We start from the raw sequence: 19,865 nt of genomic DNA on the forward strand, positions 1-19,865 counted from the left end.
TTTGGATGGAGCTTGAATGAGGTGATCTTTGAATAACAACCAATTTTCTTGGATCCTCTTGTCTCCAGGGCCTTATTTGATGGTGCTGTTTCAAGTTGATCCCTGAAGAGGCCAAAATATGATCTTCTCAAGTCCAGGGTTGCGATCTTGCTTTTTACCCTGCTTCTCAGGATCCTGAACTCTTCCATCTCATGGTCACTGCAGCCAAGGCTGTGCTTGACCCCGACAAGCTCTTCCATGTTGATGGGTATGAGGCCCAGCAGAGCACATCATTGATCACCTCCTCTGTAATTTGGGTCGGCTAGTTGTTACTGAGGCTCCCTGAGAACTTGCTGGATTGACTATGCCCTGCTGTGTTTTTCCTCCAGCAGATATTTCAGTGGTTGAATTCCCCCATCAGAATCAGGGTCTGCTAATGGGAGGCTACTTTGAGCTGTCTGTAGGGTGCCTCATCCACCTGTTCTTTGTGGTCACGGGGTAAAATAAACTCCTGTATGCATAGCAGAAATCAGCAGACAGCACTGTCACTTTTTTTTATCAGAATGCTTGAAATTTTCCATTTTTATTCTGTGATATGAACTGGAGGTTTAGGGGATTTGAGGGAAAGCCTAGAAACTTGAGCTGCTGTCTTGTAAAGGAAAAATATTTCCTTGACATTATCAATTATCAATGCAGAACTAGAATATGAAGAAATGTAAAAAGTTCAGCTCAGATTTTTAAAGGGTTACATTTCATTGGGGTGGTTTTGTTTGTGTGGGCTTTGTATTTTTTTTTACCCCCAAGAGACTGGACACAAGTTGTCATAACAGCCTGTAATGTATACTAGTGTTTACCAAAGCAGTTATTGCTATAATGGCAAAACACTGGGTAGAACTGTTGTTTTCTGCTCAGAGAAAAAAGGCATAAAAAAGGATCACAGCTGCACAAGACATGCACAAGTCTGTGTGGTGCTTCTGAATCTTTTCTGTGTGGTCATCAATCAGGGACAGCGTTTGGCCCAGGCAGCTGCAGGAATGTGAGCATGAGAACTGCAGTGCCCTGTGTTTGCAGCAGACTGGGACACCTGCTCGAGACCTGAGCCTGCTGACTGACTTTGCTTGTGCCAAATCTTGCCCCATAGCAGACACAGATAAGCCCAATCTCTTTACACTGGGGCACTTTCTGAAATGTAGCACTTGCCCTGTTGTTGAGCTGTTTGGTTACAACAGCGATGGTTTTTTTGACAGAGGTCTTTGGGGTTTTCTTGCCCACCAATTGCTTTAATAGTTACTATGCTTTTAAACAACCTTCACCTACTTTCATGAGTTAAAATAGCTTATGCACTTAAGTAGATCATGCTGTATTACCTGGAATGCAGCACTCTGTTACATGTTGTTTATGATCTGATTATGTGCTGAAGAAGCTGGTTTCAGATAATCAACACTTAGCTCTCTGTGAGGCTGCACAGAGCTGATCTTGTGAGTGAACTTCACATTATTTATCTATAAAAGGAATGGCAGAGGCCCAGTGAACTCCAAAGCAGTTGTTGTGAGGCTTAGCTTCGTGACTGGCGATTCTTACACAACTAGTTTCTACTTTAGACTCTAAGATATGGCCTCACTAAGTATCTCCTTTTTAATACCACCGTTTCCCTTTCTTAAAAGAAGTCAGGGAAGATAATTTTAAATATAGAGGCGACCTTTTTCTACTGTATTTTACTACTTGATGAGTCTAGGGAGATTAAAACATAGTTCTTCTTTTGCAAAAGCATAAAACATTGAAACAAAATTAAGTAATTGGGCTAATGTCAGTGCTAGTGAGAGCTTAATTTGGTGTTTTCTGGCTCCTGTTCTTGTGCACCTTTGGTTTTTTTGATTGAATCTATGTAATTGTGAACTGCTAACACTGCTTTTTGTTTTAGGAACCTCCTGTCTCTCAAATGCTAACTGAAGAAATTAATGTAAAAATGGAAAGAAAAAAAAATCCAACAGAACAAATGAAAAACCAAATACATATTTGTGCACATACACAGTCAGGTTTATAAAGTAGGTCAAAGTTTAGCTGTGTAAATATTAATAGACTGTCCCATATAATGCAAACAACCAGCTGTGCTTTGGATACTCTTGCAATTAATCAAGCTTTATGGGCATCTTGAGGCTTGAGCATGTGTGATGACACCAGCTCTATCCTGGGATCTCTTCAAAGGATTGATGTATGTGAGATCTTTTCTCAGGGTACTGTAGTGACCCTATCCCTAGCAACATTATTCCAAGGATTTATGGGGCTCTTGCCAGACCCTAGAGTGACTTTGTGACATCCTGCATCACCTAGGTGCTCCTGTGTCCACCCTCCTTTTTTAAGAAATATGTGATTTCCCTCAACTGCATGGGTGATTTCCACATGAAGTAATTTCTGTAATACCAGTGCTGTTTCCTGACTTAAAGTCATAGATCATGTCTGATCAAGGAAGATAAAATTAATCATAGGGCTTGTAAAAAAAGTTATCTAATCCCACTTTAACAGCAGCAACATAAAAATTATGTTTTCTTGTGATTTCTTTTCTTACTATGATTTCAGCAGTATAATAATCTGTATCAGATGATGTTATTTTTTTTTCAGCTTAAATAATACTGAAAGTAGCTGTGTGTTACTTGTGATGTCACATGCCCTTTATTTTAGGGTCAGAGTTCATGGCAAGGTTATTTATTGTTCCTTTTCTTTTTCTGCTGGGGACTGTAAGAGAAATACAAAACAGTGGAACTTAGGCTAAAACATAATTAGTGGATTTGTGTTGACTTCTCATCTGGCTACTAACCATTCCTTTTGTCTCACAAGGTCTGATGCTTGTGGCCTATGATGTCCAGCACAGATAATTGGAGCTGCGAATATCTAAGTATCTTCCAAAGTTGTGGTAGAGTTTTCTTCAAAAACCTCCTGATCACATAGAGAAGAGCTTCTTTGCATATCTCCAAAGAGAAGCTCACTCTTAACATCTTAACCTCTTCTGAGTCAGCTTTTGATGGCCTTGTACTCCCTGGTTGCTGATTTGCACATTCCCACCTTTTCCCCTATCCTTTATGCTGGTATCATTCAGTGAGGTGTTTCAGATCACTTTAAACATTCCAAAGGAATTTATCAGAAAAGTGATAAAGTTTCAATGAAATCAGCATCCTAACACTATCTTGGTTTCATGTGCACCTTTGTGAGAGTCAGGGGGAAGCAAGGCCGTGCCATCTAGAGGAGAGGGAAGGCTGGGCCTTGGATCCCTGGTTCATCCAGTCTTAAACTACAGTGGGGTTTTAGTTCAAGTGTAATATCTGATGATATATGAGGAGATCTAGTAGCTGTCCTCTGTCAAAAGAGGCAGTTCTGTTATTCTTTTCTCTTGTGATCCATCCCTTAGTGTACATTCGTGTTTTCCCTTGTGCTGGCATTGATGTTTGTCTAGCTCTGTGTTGAACTGCTTCAGAGACCAAGGTAAATTAATTTCATTCTGCTCCAAAACCAACTTGATGCACCCTGATAGATCACCTTAAATTTTTACATGTTTTAAATGTTTTGTCAAATTTCAAGCTGACATGAATTTTGAAACTAAAGTGAACGTAAAGTAATTTGGGGCAAATTTTTCCTGGTGTTTTCATAGATAGTGGAAGTAGAGCGCATCAGGAATATTCCAAAGGGATTGGGCTGTGCAGCAGGAAACCTGATGTTCTTTCCTTATATAATGGCATAGATCTCAAAAGTAGGACTATGAGGATGGAGGAGCACAGGGAGACTTTCAGGCTTCCTTGACTTCTGTGCACAGAGCCACCTAGACAAAGAGTAACCAGCTTTGAAATCTGTCCTGCTAGAATTGTACAAGAAGAAATTAAGGGTGCAGTAGCCTTGCTCTGAAAAGACATAAATATAATGGAAACAATCTGTGTACTAGTAAGTATCTTCTTACGGTCTTGTGTCTGCTGCTGTTATGATCATGGGAATGGAAGGCTTTTAGTGCGTTTCTGTTATTTGCACCTAATTATCTTAATATTACTAGTGAGCCTGCCCCTGAGGGGTTGAATGTGTTGTGAAATGCTGTCATGTGACAATTTCTCAATTTTTGTGGCTTCAACCTCACTATGGCACTAACTTTCTGGTACTCATCCTGTGCTTTATTTATTTCATTTTTACAGCTGGAATAATTTCTTTCTGCTCTGCTGAGCAATACCCTTACCAAGAAATAAGGTAACCTTCTGTAACCAGCTTCTTAAACTCTGCAAGAGTTTGGAGGTGCTGTATTCTTCAAATTTGATTGAAAAACCCAAAGGTAACTTAGTGTGAAAGATGAATGTGAAAATTTGAGAATTTGGTGAATCCACACAGTTCTCAAAGTATAATCTGGGCCTTCAATTGAGAGAATATGTTTATCCATACATTACCCAAGCACTAATATTATATTCCTCAGCTTCACAAATTGTAACAAATACAGAACAGGAAACAGCAAAGTTATTCAGCTCACCTTACTGTAGTGTAGTAAAGGCTGGATGTGGCCACGATGTAGTAATCACAGTGGGGCTGGATCAAGGGTTGGACTTGATGATCTCGGAGGTCTCTTCCAACCCAGTTAATTCTATGATTCTAAAGTCTGACCTCTGCAAACGTGTTGGGTCCCCTCATCGCCTTCCAGCCTGGTCAGTCCTACAGCTTCAAACAAAGGCACAGCCATCAGAAAGTCCTGGGTAAATAAAACAAAAAAATCAAAGAAAAACAAAAGAATTGTGCCCGTGGAAAAGTTTCGAGTGAGAAACAAGATGAGTGCAGAAACCCAGTTGCATATACAGAATTAAAAGTTCAGAAAATACTATTTTATTTGTAGCAACATTAAATATAAGCTGAATGCACAATACTATAAAGAAAAGTAATTAATTATAAAGGAACTCCAGTGTATTTTCTGGAGCCACTGCTATGGCTTGCTGAAGTTAATTTAAGACTAGAGGACGTTTGAAAATTTGAATGTGCCTTACTGATCTCCAAAGACAAGTTAGAAAGCCTAGATTCAATAGATTATTTTATTTTTGTTTAATTAATTAACGCTCCTAAGTAATATGAAGTATGCACAGTTGTGATTTTTTAAAATTAATTTTGTGGATACATGGTGCAATGATAGTTGTATGCAATTTAAAGCCTGAAAGCACATATTAGAGAGGAAAAAAAAACAAAAACCAAACCCAAAACCCTGCTTTGAAAAAGAGCAGTTTTTATTAAAAAATCAGTCTTACCTAGTAAAGTGCTAGCTTCTGTGGCTCACAGTACAATAGCATGTTGAGGACTGTGTAATTAAGTTAGTGAATGTGGGAAGATAGCTTTTGTCCAATACAATAATAAACAAAGGTTGTATGTATCACGTAGGTTAGTACAATCTCTGCAGACAGACTCAAGAACAGTTCTGGCACAAATCAGATTATAGGACTGGGTCCTGCATCAGCCATCTTTCCTCAAGACTCATAAAACCAAAACCTTTTTATTTTCTGTGCTTTGCAAGTTTATTTTGAAAGCTTGGGGTCACTTGGAACTAGTTAAGCATGGACATTCTTGTTCAGGCAGTTGTATTCTCTTCTTTTCAGATTCTAAAATGGCCTTAAAGGACAAATGCAAGCCATCCACGTTAAAATATGAAGATGCCAATTCAAAAATTATGATACTGAGAAAATCACCTTCCTGAAATAGCTCCTTATTTTTCCGTGCAGTCAGCTTTTCATTTAGAACTTTGCCTGCCCTGGGCTGACATTTATGCTGTGCCCCCAAGGTCATCAGATGGGGGCTCTTTGACTATAGTGGAGCAGAAAACCAAAGCAGAAGAGGCATATATAACCGCTGTATTTACTTTAGCAGCACAATCTCCTATCCTGTTATATGTCAAAGTGAATAATGGTAGAAAATCACTGTCGTAAAATCAGTGCTTTCCCTTGCCTGGTGTAGGCACAGTTGTTCTGTATTTCTGGTTTTTTTACCCTCTCTGTGGACATCAAGTTATGGGAAGGGCTGTGGGAAATATTTTCCTAAAGAATGATTTGTGTGACTGGACAAATACAGGCTTAAATGGATATGTGTGTCTGCCCTAAAGGTTGATCATTGAGGATCTGATACAAGGATTGAGTGGATAATGCCAGTTTATACTTGGTTTGTCCTTTGGTATGAAATTGCCAGTTGATGTGGACTTCTCCCTTCTTTCCCACCCTCCCCCCACTTTTCCCAGAGTGACAGTAATTGAGATCTATTGCTGGTCATAAAAACAGCCTCACTGCTGGTAATTCCTTATGTATTGGGTTAAGTTTGATCCTTCTGCATAACTGATTGAATGCTTTTCATTTGCAAGCTTCTTGTTTCAACCTTTAAAAGAACCTCACAACACTAACTTCAGACATGCAAAATGTGCTTAAAAATTTGTATTCTTTGTAATCCTGATGTAATTATGGCTTGTTGAGTTGCTTTGTTGCTTATATGCTGTGCTAATAATCATAACATAAAGAACTTGCACAGAAAGAGAGAATAAAAGTTAAATTTTATAACAATTTGATATTTCTGGAGGCCACATTCAGCACGAAGGTGTAAAATAGAGCTTGCAGCTAATATCTGTTAGTATATTTTACATCTAAATCTGTGGCTAACTGAAATGGAGGTGTTTCTTTGAGAGCCTAGAAAGCAAATTGTACGTAAATCTTACTTCTGAGTCTTTGAAGCTGAAAATGTATATGCCTTTTAAATTACAGAGTATGCTGAGTTGAAAGGGACCCACAAGGATCCCCTTGATCAGCTAGGTGTGTTACCTTGTTGTAAGAGAAAATCAGGTTGGATAAGCAGGACGTTCCTCTCATGAAGCTGTGCTGGCTGTGACCAATGACTGTGTCTTTCAGGTGTTTTTCAATACTTCCCAGAATAATCTTCTCTATAACTTTACCAGGTACTGAAGTGAGATTGACAGGCCTGTAGTTTCCAGGGTCCTACTTCTTGCCCTTCTGGAAAATCAGAACAACATTTGCCAGCTTCCAGTCAGCTGGGACTTCACCAGATTCCCAAGACCACTCAAAAATCATCAAGACAGGTTTTGCATTGCCATCAGCCAACTCTTTGAGGATTCTGAAATGAATCCCATCAGGCCCCATAGATTGCAGGGATCCAGCTGGAGCAGCAGATCCCACACAATTTCAGGGTTGACTGAGAGCTGATCATTCTGGCAGTCATGGTCCTCCAGCTCAGGGCACTGAGACCCCCTTCGTCCATCATCTGTGCTGAAGACAAAGAAAGTGTCCAGCACCTCTGCTTTGTCTCTGTCCCTGTTTGTGAGGTGACCATCCTCATCCTGTAATGGGCCAATGATATTTCTATACTTCTATTGCCATTATTATATATTAAAAAACTCTTTTTATTGTCTCTGACATTTCTGGCCAACTTCAACTCCAAGTGAATTTTCTCCCTACAGTGGCAAGCAGAATCTCTATATTCTTCCTGTGCTTGTAGAATCTTCTTGGTTAGCACCTAAAATACCTAATACATTATTCTGCTTGGGTTTATCCTCAGATTTTTTTCAATAACACTTATGTTGTTCATATAGGGAAAATTAGTTTCCAATATCTGTAATGCATTCATTTAGAAAGATTTTTAATGAAACAGAACCACTCTTAAAACCAGACAACAAACAAAATTAGGATACATTAGCACTCAAGATTATTAACATAGTTGATTAAAAATGCAAATAGAAGTATGACATATGTCTATCAATCAATAGTGTACTAAAGTCTGAAGAAGAACAAAGTGCCACTCATGACTTTTGATTCTCTGCAAACTATGAAAACCGTGTCCTAATGTGCATCTCCAAGTACTAATAGCTTTGGTCCCTGCAGAGTTCTCTAATTGAAGCTGAGTTCAGGCAACATTTCTAGTTGTGTTATGGTATTTGGGCCACCTTAGTTTTACCTGCAGTCCAGCAGCAATGAGATACTGTAATTTTCCTGATATAAGTGCATATTTCAAAATGACACAATAATGGGCAGTGATAGGCTGGAATGAGGCACTCTGATTCCCCAAGCAGAACTTGGGATTTAGGAGAGGAAGCAGTTGCTTCTGCAGAGTTCTCTGCAGTATTTCTGCTTCTGTGGAACACTGCACAGTAACATTCCTGCCAATAACATTTTCGTCCTTAGTCAGACCCTTAGGAAGTTTTTCTAATTGCAAGAGGCAAACTTCATTGTTCTTAAAAGGGATTAGTCCCCAGAGTGCCTAACTCCTTTTGTCCCCCGCTTCCCTTCACAAGTTTGCAGATTCACAGGGGTTTAAGATGAGGTGTTTAAGTGCCACTTAGTGGCTGTCCAGAGCAAATGTAAGGTACTGCGAATGGTTTCCACCTCTCCACAGCTCTCCCTCAGCAGGAGAATTCCTCACCGTATCACGGAGATACTGAAGGGTTAATCTAAAACTGGTTGAAATCAATTAAAAGATCTTGGTGGACCTTCCATAAGAATTTCAGTTCTGTCATTCCTATTTTACTTTTTTTCTCCAAATTGTCCTATTGAGGTTCTGTTTGGGTTCTTCTAGTGGCTTTGGGGTTTGAGGGGGAGGGATTTGGATTTTTCTCCAATATTTTTGTAATATGTGTCTGTAAAAGAATTGAACAAGTTGGTATTTTGCTATGCGGTACAAGAAGCACCAGTAAGTAAAGTCTGTAGAAGTGTTTCTGGAGTTTATTCTTAGATACTGAAATTTGCAAAACAAGGCATGCTTAAGTGGGGTTAGTGTTTGACATCAGTCCATGTTCTGGGATGTTTCGGTTCCCCTGAGTAGAGTATCTGACAGATGCGAATACATGAGCTCTCAGTCACGTTGAGAGCTTGCTATATTACGTGTATGTGGGTAAGGACAAAAGTTTCTCTTTAGAAACTTGTGGGGCTTACAGATATTGTTTACATGTCTGTTACTAACTCCATGCTGAACTAGATACATCCAGGGGTAACAAACCTCAGAGTGCATGCATTGCAGGGATGCAGGCTTCCTCTGTAATGGGAGGACGCTGTCAGTGGGTATTCTGCAGGGAGTTTGTGTACTGCAGAAGGCATGCTTCAAGTGTTCCCTCAAAATCAAATTGTCTTTTTTTATCTTCTATTTCAGTTTTTGTGTTTAATAGACTATCCGTGTGCCGGCTGGGATTGGAAGAGTCAGAAAAGTTCCCAGGAATCTCAAACAAACAAAACACAGATTTCTGATTACATTTCTTATCAGAGTTACAGAACACAGACTATCAAGGTCTTGGGATAAATCCCTTCACACAAGTTGAGACTATGCACTTCCAACAAGCCATAGAAAAACTACATATGTGACAAATTTTCCTTAGCCAGATGACCCTCAGTGGCCTGACTTTTACACACATACACTTGCACAGGCACGTCAGCCTGTTCTGGAAGTCTGGATGCCAGCTTGAGACATCAGCTGAATTAGACTTCCACTGTCATTGACTTAACTGGAGTTGTGAGAGAAGTCAAAGCACGTGTATGAGGATGACTTTGTGAATCTACAATGAGGGAATGTAATAGTTGATTGTTATTTTTCTAAGCTCTTGCTGTTTGGCTGTATATTACAGCTTTTTGCATGTTAGAGAAAAAAAACGGGAAAATTAATTAAAGCTGGCCTACATTCTGCTCATTAATTATAATTGAAACCAATGCGACACTTGAGAATTTAATACATCCTGGATTAAAAATCCTGTTTAAATTTAATATCTTTATCAATGGTCTGGATGAGGGGATAGAGTCTACCATTAGCAAATTTGCAGATAACACCGAGCTGGGGGGGAGTGTTGATCTGCTGGAAGGCAGGAGGGCTCTGCAAAGGGACCTGGACAGGCTGGACAGATGGGCTGATTCCAACGGGATGAGGTTCAACAAGGCCAAGTGCCGGGTCCTGCACTTTGGCCACAACAACCCCCTGCAGCGCTACAGGCTGGGCACAGAGTGGCTGGAGAGCAGCCAGGTGGAAAGGGACCTGAGAGCTTGGATTGACAGGAAGCTGAACATGAGCCAGCAGTATGCCCAGGTGGCCAAGAAGGTCAGTGGCATCCTGGCCTGGATCAGGAACAGTGTGGCCAGCAGGACGGGGGAAGTGATCATCCTCTGGCACTGGTGAGGCTGCACCTTGAGCACTGTGTTCCATTCTGGGCCCCCTCCTTTGAGGAAGACATTGAGATGCTGGAGCAGGTCCAGAGAAAGGCAACAGAGGTGGTGAATGGTCTGGAGCACAAGTCCTGTGAGAGTAGCTGAGGTTGTTTAGACTGGAAAAAAGGTGGTTCAGAGGAGACCTTGTCACTCTACAACTGTGAGGTTGTAGCAAGGTGGAGGTCGGTCTCTTCTCCCAGGTAACAAGTGACAGGATGAGAGGAAATGGCTGCAATTGCACCAGGGGAGGTTTAGATTGGATATTGGAAAAAAATTCTTCACTGAAAGGATTGTCAGGCATTGGAAGAGGCTGTCTAGGGAACTGGTGGAATCACCGTCCCTGGAAGTGTTTCAAAAATATGTGCATATGACACCTGGGGACGTGTTTGGTGGTGAACGTGGCAGTGCTGGGTTAGCAGTTGGACTTGATGATCTTAGAGGTCTTTTTCAACTAGCTGATTCTGTGATTCTAAAAGACCTGCTCAGCTGACTTCTGAGGTTCCCTTGTTCTTTTGGATCCTTGTGCCCGTGAACTCATTTAAAATTTTTGAGCTTGGACTCACAAGTTGCAGCAGTATCTGAACTTACCAGATCAGTTCAGTAAGAGTTCACATGGCCAGCCTGTCCATCCAGCTGTGTGCAGGTTTCTCCAGGAATGCCAGAGTTCCCTCTTGGTACTAAGAATACCCAGGAGGGAAGAAATGGCAGAACTGACCCCATGACTATTTTGTTGTAACTTTATTTTTGTATTTATGAATTTCAGTAGCTTACCTCATGTCAAATAATATTTTGGGCTTCATTCCTGAACATATGCATGCATTTCCAAATTTTACCTAGTCCGTGAGTCTTACATGAAATGACGCAGCTATCTAGCATTCTTTGTGATAAGACATGGTTAACAGAACATGGTTAGCAGAACCTGCATTTGTTCTGTGTGGATCTGTTTGTGGATAGCTGACTCAGCATGTCAGGGCTTCCATTGTTCTGGCAGAGGAGCGGAAGCACAGTCAGCACATGTGGCTGAAATGTGCACTGGTGACTTACAGTAGTATATCCTGAGCCCTTTGAAGAAATGCAGCTTTATCAAAACCACAAAAGAGCCATAAGGAGAAATCCTGCTGCTGTATTTTAAAAGCCTGGTATTGTGTGTTATATTTCACAGATGTTTTTCAGTGTGTTTTTAGGAGTCGAAACAGAATTGGCTTAAAACAACTAAATGTGGAATGTTGTTTGTAATGAAACCTGGAGCTGCAAACTTCTGAATGGAAAGCCAAGTGAATCGTGGGGAAAGTGCTTTTTTCAGATTGATAGAGGTAGTGTTTGAATCTTGGTTTTAAAGATGGTTTATTGCCATTTTGTGGCTTTTATTGTAATTGAAAGACTGTATGACTTAGCCAAAAATATAGAAAATCACAAAAGCAAAAGAGCCCTCATCATTGGCAAAGATATGTTCAATGGGTTAATAAGCCCCGAGAAGAAATGGAAAGGGAGACATAAGAAACAGTAAATTAAAAGTGTGTGCAAGGGAACATTGCTGATAAAGCTTTCTGCTTTCAAGACAGTTGAGAAATAATGTAATCAGCAGAACAACACAGATAAAAATCCCAGATAATGTAATAAAAAGGCAGATTTATATGCACCATACAAAATTACTGTACATGCAAATTATTATATTAGTAGGTTGTAGTGGTATTCTAAATTTCACATTACATAGGAAATACCTAGGGAAGGACTGTGCTGCAGCTTGTAATTCAATGGAAGGCTGGTGATGAGAAGTGACGGTCAAGGACCGGGTGGGCAGCGCAGAGTGCACTTCTTAATCGACTGTGAGGGGCTGCTGTAGTTCTCAGCACGCTGCTGCAGTTTTCCTGCTGGGGTTTTGTCTGAGAGCACCAGAGCAGGGAGTCTTATGATATGAGGGCAACGTTATAGAAATTAAAATTTCTTCAGCTTGATTCTGGAAAAGAACAGGGTAGTATGGTATTTGTTTCCTCTTTTTGTTATCTATGTTTAAAATGCATAAGGATATAGTACCAACTTGGCTGTGATTTTAGTGGGGGCAGGATTGGATCCTTCTCAAATGAATAGCTTTTACACACAGATGCTCCTCATATTGTGTTGTAGTTCCACTGACTGTAGGTAAGTTCTGGACCCTACACTTGCTGAGAGAGAAACCTGAATGGATAGTTTTTATTTTTAAGGTCTTTCCAGCAAAACCAAGAATATATTGGGTTGGGGATGGAATGGTTAACAAAGTTTTATTTCAGCTATTGAGTTTTTTTCAGTTTACTAAAATGAGTATTCCTTTAGAGTATGTGAACCACATAAAAGTCCATTAGAATCTGTGTACTGTCTATGGAGATAGTGGCTGAATTAAATTATGAGAAATCAATGCTGTTAGTAATAGATTTATTAAGTTATTAAATAAATTGTAGGGAACTGAGAAGACTGGCTACTCTTCATGGCTCTCCATACTGTGGAACCCAATATATTTTCCTAGTCTCCTACTGTTGCAACTGAAGTACACAAAATAATATGCTTAGGGCAGTGGGACTATTTTTGTGTTTATAGTTAAATATGTGAAAAAATAGCTAGGCTATAACTCTGGAACATTAAGCATACAAGATTGCTTATTTTATATTACTCATTACTAGAGTGTTCTAAAGGTCCAAAGTGAGTATGGACATCTTAACTAATGTGAAGTCCTGTTTAACAGAAATAGGTAATCATAGTATACATGTCTCCCGTAGCACATGGGGAATTGATAAATTTATAATTATGTTTTGATTTTAACCAGTCAAATGTGAGTGTCATGTTCTGCTCATACTCTGGTTTTCCTCAACATTTTCTAGACTTTTTTTACTACATAACTTTTCTATTATTGGAAGTAGAAGTGTATTTAATTTTTCCCCATTGTGAGGTAGTGCTTCTCCACAAAGGAAATGAGATCTGTATTGAAATGAAATGTCTTTCTTCCCATCTAACTTGAGTTAATCATACAAGCTTCAAGTATAACCTTTAATTAATTGCATTTTGAAAATGCTTCTGAAACTTTAGGAGGTTGGGGTTTTTTTCCTCCTGAGACCTGTCAGTGCTTGCCACAAGGAAACAGTGGGAGGCTGGGGGAAAACAGTGCAAAGTTCTTCCAGGGCCAGGTATCTACTGGCAGGGGACATTAATGGCTGTTTGATTCTCACATCTTTTGCATTCCAGTGTCAGGGGATTTTTAAAATAAGCAGTCTTGCATCATTAATATTTTATAGTTTATCCAGTTGTGTCAGGGTGTGTGTGCAGGTGTGTGTCATCCCAGTGTCTGCTGCTCTCTCCCCAGAGCTGCCTCAGCAGTCTGGAGAGCTCAGCTAAGTTATCCCTCAGGTTGGTGGCACTGAGAAGACCAAAAACTACTGCCCTGCAGGGAGGAAAAACAGGAGGCTTCAGCTGTTTCAGCTACGGTCAAGACCTAGCTGATGATCTCAAGGGCTTGAACTTCGTGTTTGTCACTGCACACTGGGAGCATCCCCATTTGTTCTGAGCTTTATGATCTGCTTCTGCAGTCTTCTAGTTTGCTCTGCCTGTGCTCCACTCTTCCTGCTCTGGTTGCACAACTACCAGAAAACCCTCATCACAAAACAGAATAAATGCATGAAACCTCTGATGTCTTTGTGTGGCAATTCCCCACTATGCTCTGAGTTTCCCCCATTGCTCATTTGCCGCATTGTCCTTGTGGGTTTTTTGCATCCAGCTATTCAGATCAAAGTGATCTCTTCACAAATCTGCCTGGACTTATCTGCAGATTCAGGCTGTGGTTTTTTGCTCGTTTATAGAGATCTGATCATTTGATCACAATTAGACCACTCAGCAGTGCACCCTTGATCTTGGTCAAATGCAAACACACTTGATCTTGGTCAAATGCAAATATAGGATTATGCTTGAGTGGAATTAGTCAGAACCCATAGCAAAGTTCCTGGCATCTTTAAGCTTTATTTTGCTCCCTGTGGGAAGACAAAAAAATACAGAATCCAGCATAAAGCTTTCCAATCCAAAGTGTGCTCATCAGTGTTTTTGGAATGCATCATGTTTGTTGGTCAGATACCGTACATCTAGAAGGGTCCTCTTTTCAGCTTTTCTTTCTGTAGCCACCTTGAAGGTAGAGCTGCTTTCTTGTGGGTCTAGATTCTCTGTAATGCTCAGCCTCACGCAAAGAGAGGTCCTTTTCAGGATGATAGGTTCCACGTGCTGTGTTTAGTATGTTCTATGGTGCCTTGTTTAATTAAGGACTTCACCAAAACCTTTCTACTCAGAAGTTTCTGAGGCAGACGCTAAGATATTATCCATTCAAGATAAGTGACTGATCATCCCAGCATCTGCTGTCACCCACAACTGCCTTATAATAGGGCATAAGAAAAGCACAATCCATTTTCTTTAGATAGACTATTTCAAATTAAAAAGAGGAATGTCTGAATTCTTCTTTATCCAAAACAGACCCACAAGGAAGAATCTCAAGGTAATATTAGTCACCTATGACAGAATATTCTGCGCTGGAAGGGACCCACAAGGATCATCAAGTCCAAATCTTAAGTAAATGGCCCATACAGGGATCAAACCCACAACCTTGGTGTAAGTAGCACCATGTTCTAGCCAACTGAGCTAATCTCAGGGTACACTAGGAAAGCTACTTCAATCTTATGAGGTGTTTTATCATCTAATATTCTCGTGACCTCACACTAGTTGATCTAACCCTGCCTCCAGGACAGGGTTAGAGAACTTTTCTCTACTGTCCGTAGAGAAACATGGCCCTTGGGTTCTTATGTTTCTCTGCTACATAGTGTAGGATCACCTTTCCCTTCACAGATCCTACTATCCCTCAGTCCTCTTGCGAAGGTGCAGGATCCCAAATAAGCCTCAGCACCTGGTAACTGTGTTATGCTCTGACACTGAGAGAAGAGATACTGCTGGTAGGGAAGAGGACAGATAGCCCATCACCAATACCACTTTTCATTCCTGAGCAGGAAATGCTAGTATCACTTGAATCAAAGTATTTTAGTAATTACAAATTTTGTGGCCAAAAATACCATTTTATGTAAGCTTAACCTACAGGAGATGTTTGGAAGGGCTCTGCTGCTGAGTCAGTGGCCAGCAGTCTGGTGAGGAATTGTTCTCTTCCATCTGCCACATGGAGAATGAATTGCATGTCATCTCTGGGCACTAGCCCAATGTCAGCATTTTGCATACTTGCTACTGGTTAGCAGATAGCCCAAACACTTCTCTCACTAACAGCACTGAGGAGGTTATCCGAAACATTGTCATTTCTCTTTCCGCTGAGTATCTGGAAGCCTCCAAGAAAATCATTCTAATTGCTTTGTTGAAAGCTGAATTTCATCTCTAGCATGGGCAGTAGGCTCCTATGCACTTCTCATTAAGGGGACAGCCACTGCCAGTCTGTGGTATTAGGTCTTGCTGTTGTCTTTCATGAGAGGGCTGGGCAGATCTGGTTTGGTGTAGTAGTTCAGTTTTGTGATTAATATTTTATTTTGTATTGAGAAAAAGGTTCGCTTATAATCTAGCCAAAAGAAGTAACAAAGCTCACTCATTTCTTCACCATATTATCATTTCAGAAGCCATCTAGTGAGGCTTGATTGAGTCTTTAGATAGGATGAAATTGAGAGGATTCATTAGTTTTTTCCTTTGGTGGATCCAAATGAATCACTTGTTGCATTTTGCATCACATGGAGGTGCCATAAAAGTCTGCTGTTTCCTTAGACACCTTTGTTTTGCTATGGTTTATTACAGCTGTATTGAAGAGCCAAAACATTATTACATTTTGAATTTACATCACAAATAGTACTTTCACAGTAGTTACTTTCTATCTTTTCCCCTGATACAAAGTATCCATGAAATGAGAAAGGATGAGGCAACACTCAATGAAATTCTAATGAAGGGTGAAAACTAAGTAATAAAGGTTAAAAATTGTGCGTGTTTTTAAACAGAGGCCAAATAATCGAAAGTGATAATTACTGTCAGGTATATTTTTTTCTTGCACTTTTTCCACCTGAATTTGTGAAGACCTTTTTGTGTACAGGGAGGAAAGAGAGAGATGAAACTTTTAACTGTGAACGTGGACGGAGGGGATAATTCATGAGAAGAGTAACTGCCAAAACATGTTTAAATATAATTCAGAGGAAAAAGCTTTAAATGGGAACAGGATCTTCTTTAAAACCATCACCAGAGTTAACACAAAAGCAACAGGAGTGGCCAGTTCTCAGGTAATACAGTTGTAGCTATACCCTTAATGCAGATTCTTCTGAGACACCATTTAGTGGTGACATACTATGAAGACTCACAAAAATACAGCCATTAAACATAAAGAAAGCTGAATTGAGAGGAGAGTGAGTCAGAAATATTCCTCTTTCAAGTTAAAACTACACCCTCCTTCTTAATATTTCCGTATGTCTCATATCTTTTCTTATCTCCAAATGGCTTCTTTTAGTGGAGAGATCTTTGTTGGAGGAAAAATAATTGGGATATTTGTGTATGTGTAAATTTATTAAGACATCTGTAAAATGGAAAGGTCAGCTTTCTGATGTAAGCTTTAAGTTGTGGCTTTGAAGTATTTTACTTGCTACTATTTAAAAACAGCCACAAATATCTTGCTAATTCTTTCCATGATAACATGGAACAGTTCATAGGAATGAGGGTTTTGTTTTGATTTTTAAAAGATCATACACTTAGATAAGATGGTATCAAATGCTGCTTACTCTTTATGCAGTACAGATGTTATTCCCTGTCCTTGAATTTTTCCACTTACCCAGAATGGATATCTAGTATTTTTGGAGAGATAGTTATCTACACAAGCCAAACTTAAAATACTTCCCCTCAGAGAAAGGGGAAGAAATAATTATTGAGAAATAATACTGTTCACACTCAGTGTTAGAAAAATGCGACTCTAATGCTGCCACCAAATACTGGATATTCTCTATAACAATGAGCAGCACATAATGAGGAGCGTTCTTTCTTGTTCTTGCCCTCAGTTGCTTTATGAAATAAAAGCAGACCCAGTTCTGTACTTCACATTTCAATAATTCCAGTGTTCTTGTAAGATTCTGAGTTTAAAGCCCTGAGAACAGATGTCATTTATTCATGTATGTGCTCTGAACATCATGAACAGTAGCAGCAGTGATGATTTCTCCCTCTATCATGCCAATAAGCCTTTAGAGACCACTACCAGGATGGGTGTTGGTCATATTTATTGGGCTTGTATCTAAGAACATCTGTGCAATCAAAATGTCCATGGCCACTCTCATAATGACAGAGAAAACCATTGACAATCCTTGTGAATTGTCTCTACTTTTATCTGTAGAACTATAAGAAAATGAAAGTCTATTCTCCTTTTATGAAAATCTGAAATGTATTTGTTACAGTTTTAATCTCAGAAACTGTAGCTTAGGTACTGTAGCTTAGTTCTCTGAGGAGAACTGCTTTTTTGTTGCCCCTTCAGTTCTCTACAGCCCTTTACAGACACAGAGCCAGCACTAGGATGCTCACCAGTACAGCATTAGGAGGTGATAGACCCTCTGGCAGCTCACTGCCTTGTTTGCTTTGTATGAACTAAACCCAGGATCATGCAGTCTGTGTCAGTGGCCAAATCTGCCCCTTTTTTGCCTCAGTGAGCTGCAAGATTGGTTCTCCTTCTCCCCATCCCATGTGTGTGGAGTTGCTCTTTTCCTCCTCTTTTCCTTTAATAACATAGACTAGTGGAGCAGTGTCAGCTCTAAACCCAGAGATGATTTTCCTGGCTGTAAGTGTGCAAGTGTATCCAGGGTAGTGTCCCAACAGAGCAGCTGTCTTGATGAGTGTCTTTGGGCAAAGAAAGGAGCTGAATTTGGCACTTAAACATCTAACATTGAGTGGTCTTATTTTACTGGAAGAAGTGCAGAACAGATTCTATGCTTTTCTGTAACGATTTTGCAAATCTAGTTGTTCATGTTGTTTCTATGAGGGAGTGGAAAATAAAGGGCTTTTTGTTTTGGGCCCAGTGGATTATTTCCTGTGAAATCCAAGCCTTTTTTTCTTTCCTAGTTCTGTGCCCTTCCTCCAAACTGAGGAAAATTAGTTGTTTCAGGCAGCCCTATAGCCATTGAGTAGGGGAGTGTGTTCACAGGCAGCTCAGCCGGAGCAACGACGGGAACGAGTACCTTTCCTGGCTGGGTGGCAAGGAACATCTCTCGACCTGCCGGAAACATGCGTCTGCCATATGGGTGTTTTAATTCTCTTCTATGGCAGTCTGATTTCTGGAAGTAGAGTTGCTAGTGTGTGATGTCAAATGTCATGAGCTAACACGAATGGCGAGCCTGACTGGAAGAGTAACATTTCACAGAGGTTTCAGATGATTTTTTTTTTTTTTTACGCGATCCTTTAATGTTAGGCATGACTTGCATGCCAGGATGTTCCCAGAAAGTTTTAGTTACAAATCCTGTCGTCAGCGCCGAATTACGTGGACGGGCAGCGCGGCGCGGCCGCGGGCGATTGTCTGCGTTCCCGGGCGCGCTGCCGGAGGGCGAGCCCTCTCCCTTCCCGAGCCCTCTCGCTTCCCGAGCCCGCTCTCTTCCCGCCCGGCGGGAATGGGCTCCCGGGCGGGGGCGGAGCGCGGTGGGGGCAGGACGCGGCCCCGGCCCTTCCCTTCCTTTCCCTTCCCCTTCCCGCCCCGCGGCTCAGCCGGCGCTGCCACGGGCATCGTCCCCGGCGCGGCGAGCTCGCAGTGCCGCCGGCTGGGGCTCGACCGTGGCCGCGGGGGAAGCTCTGGGAGGCCGGGCGGGCTGGCTCCCCTCCCGGCGCATGAGGAGCGGCCGGAGCCGGGGATCGCCGGAGCCCGTAGGATGTCACCATTGTTCAGCTGGGTGGCCAAGGTAGGCGGCGCGACGCCCGCAGCCCTCCGCTCTCGGGAAGTCCAGCCTTGGAGTTTGCAGATGTGTAGTTTCAAGGCAAGTCAGTGATCTCTGGGAAGGGAGCAGAGCCCTGCTGTATTGCTCAGGCAGGGAAAAGGAGGAGCACTCAAAGTGAACAGCTAAGTCAGGCTGCTATCAGTCGTGGCTTGGGTTGAGGGGTTTAAAGAGAGGCTGCGGGTCTGACCGACTTGTTCTACCGTACTGCGGATCTGCAAAAGGGGAGAGCTATAATTAAAACTTCACAGAAGGCCTGTTGAAGTCTAACGCTACTTGTGTACTCCGGAGAATGTGCAACAGCACTCCCATTGTTTGTTTTGGACTTTTTCCCCTGGTTTTTGTCATACTCTGAATTTATGAAGAAGAGTAAATTAGCTTTTAGTGGGAGACTTAATTGTATGACCACACATGTGTCGTGCTGGTTTCTGTGTATCGGGGGCTTCAGTAAGATTTTCCAGTGTAACTGTGAAACTATGTATGGATGCAAAGCCGTAGAGATGGTTGAAGAAATCTAGATTATAGTTTTGAGCTGATGTTTAAAAAATTTCTAAAGTAACAGTCATTCTAAATTTTAAATGAGTTGTAAATGATATTCTGTCTTGAGGCACAATTGAAAGCGTAGAAGAAGACAAGTGTGTGAAACAGCTTGTTGACAGGCAAGAATTGGGGAAAAATACTTAATCATAACACTACTAGACAAACCACATAAGTCCTGGTTCTCCCTTCCATTTTGTCAGGTGTAAATGGTCCCTTGCTTGGTTATTTC

At 41.0% G+C, this 19,865-nt stretch overlaps 1 protein-coding gene and 1 long non-coding RNA gene across 14 annotated transcripts in view; both read left to right on the top strand.

Annotated features, from left to right (window-relative positions):
* TBC1D1 (TBC1 domain family member 1) overlaps window positions 1-19,865 on the top strand; it is a 106,254-nt gene that overhangs the window by 12,554 nt on the left and 73,835 nt on the right. The window contains exon 1 of one of the 13 annotated variants that reach the window (XM_027888524.1): window positions 18,904-19,063. The exons of the other annotated variants lie outside the window; for them this stretch is intronic. Within the exon in view, the coding sequence (XP_027744325.1) occupies window positions 19,034-19,063 (30 nt within the window). The 5' untranslated portion in view covers window positions 18,904-19,033. Of the gene's footprint in view, window positions 1-18,903; window positions 19,064-19,865 lie in introns of those variants that run through there. 13 annotated transcript variants of the gene reach the window in all.
* LOC114059738 lies at window positions 1,907-13,812 on the top strand. The gene is made up of 2 exons (XR_003571725.1): window positions 1,907-2,024; window positions 13,492-13,812. It is a non-coding gene; the product is annotated as an uncharacterized LOC114059738 (long non-coding RNA).

This window comes from Empidonax traillii, unplaced genomic scaffold (genome assembly GCF_003031625.1).
Source record: "Empidonax traillii isolate 1590-97213 ecotype Southwest subspecies unplaced genomic scaffold, ASM303162v1 scaffold240:size1935192, whole genome shotgun sequence".
Taxonomy (NCBI): Eukaryota; Metazoa; Chordata; class Aves; order Passeriformes; family Tyrannidae; genus Empidonax; species Empidonax traillii.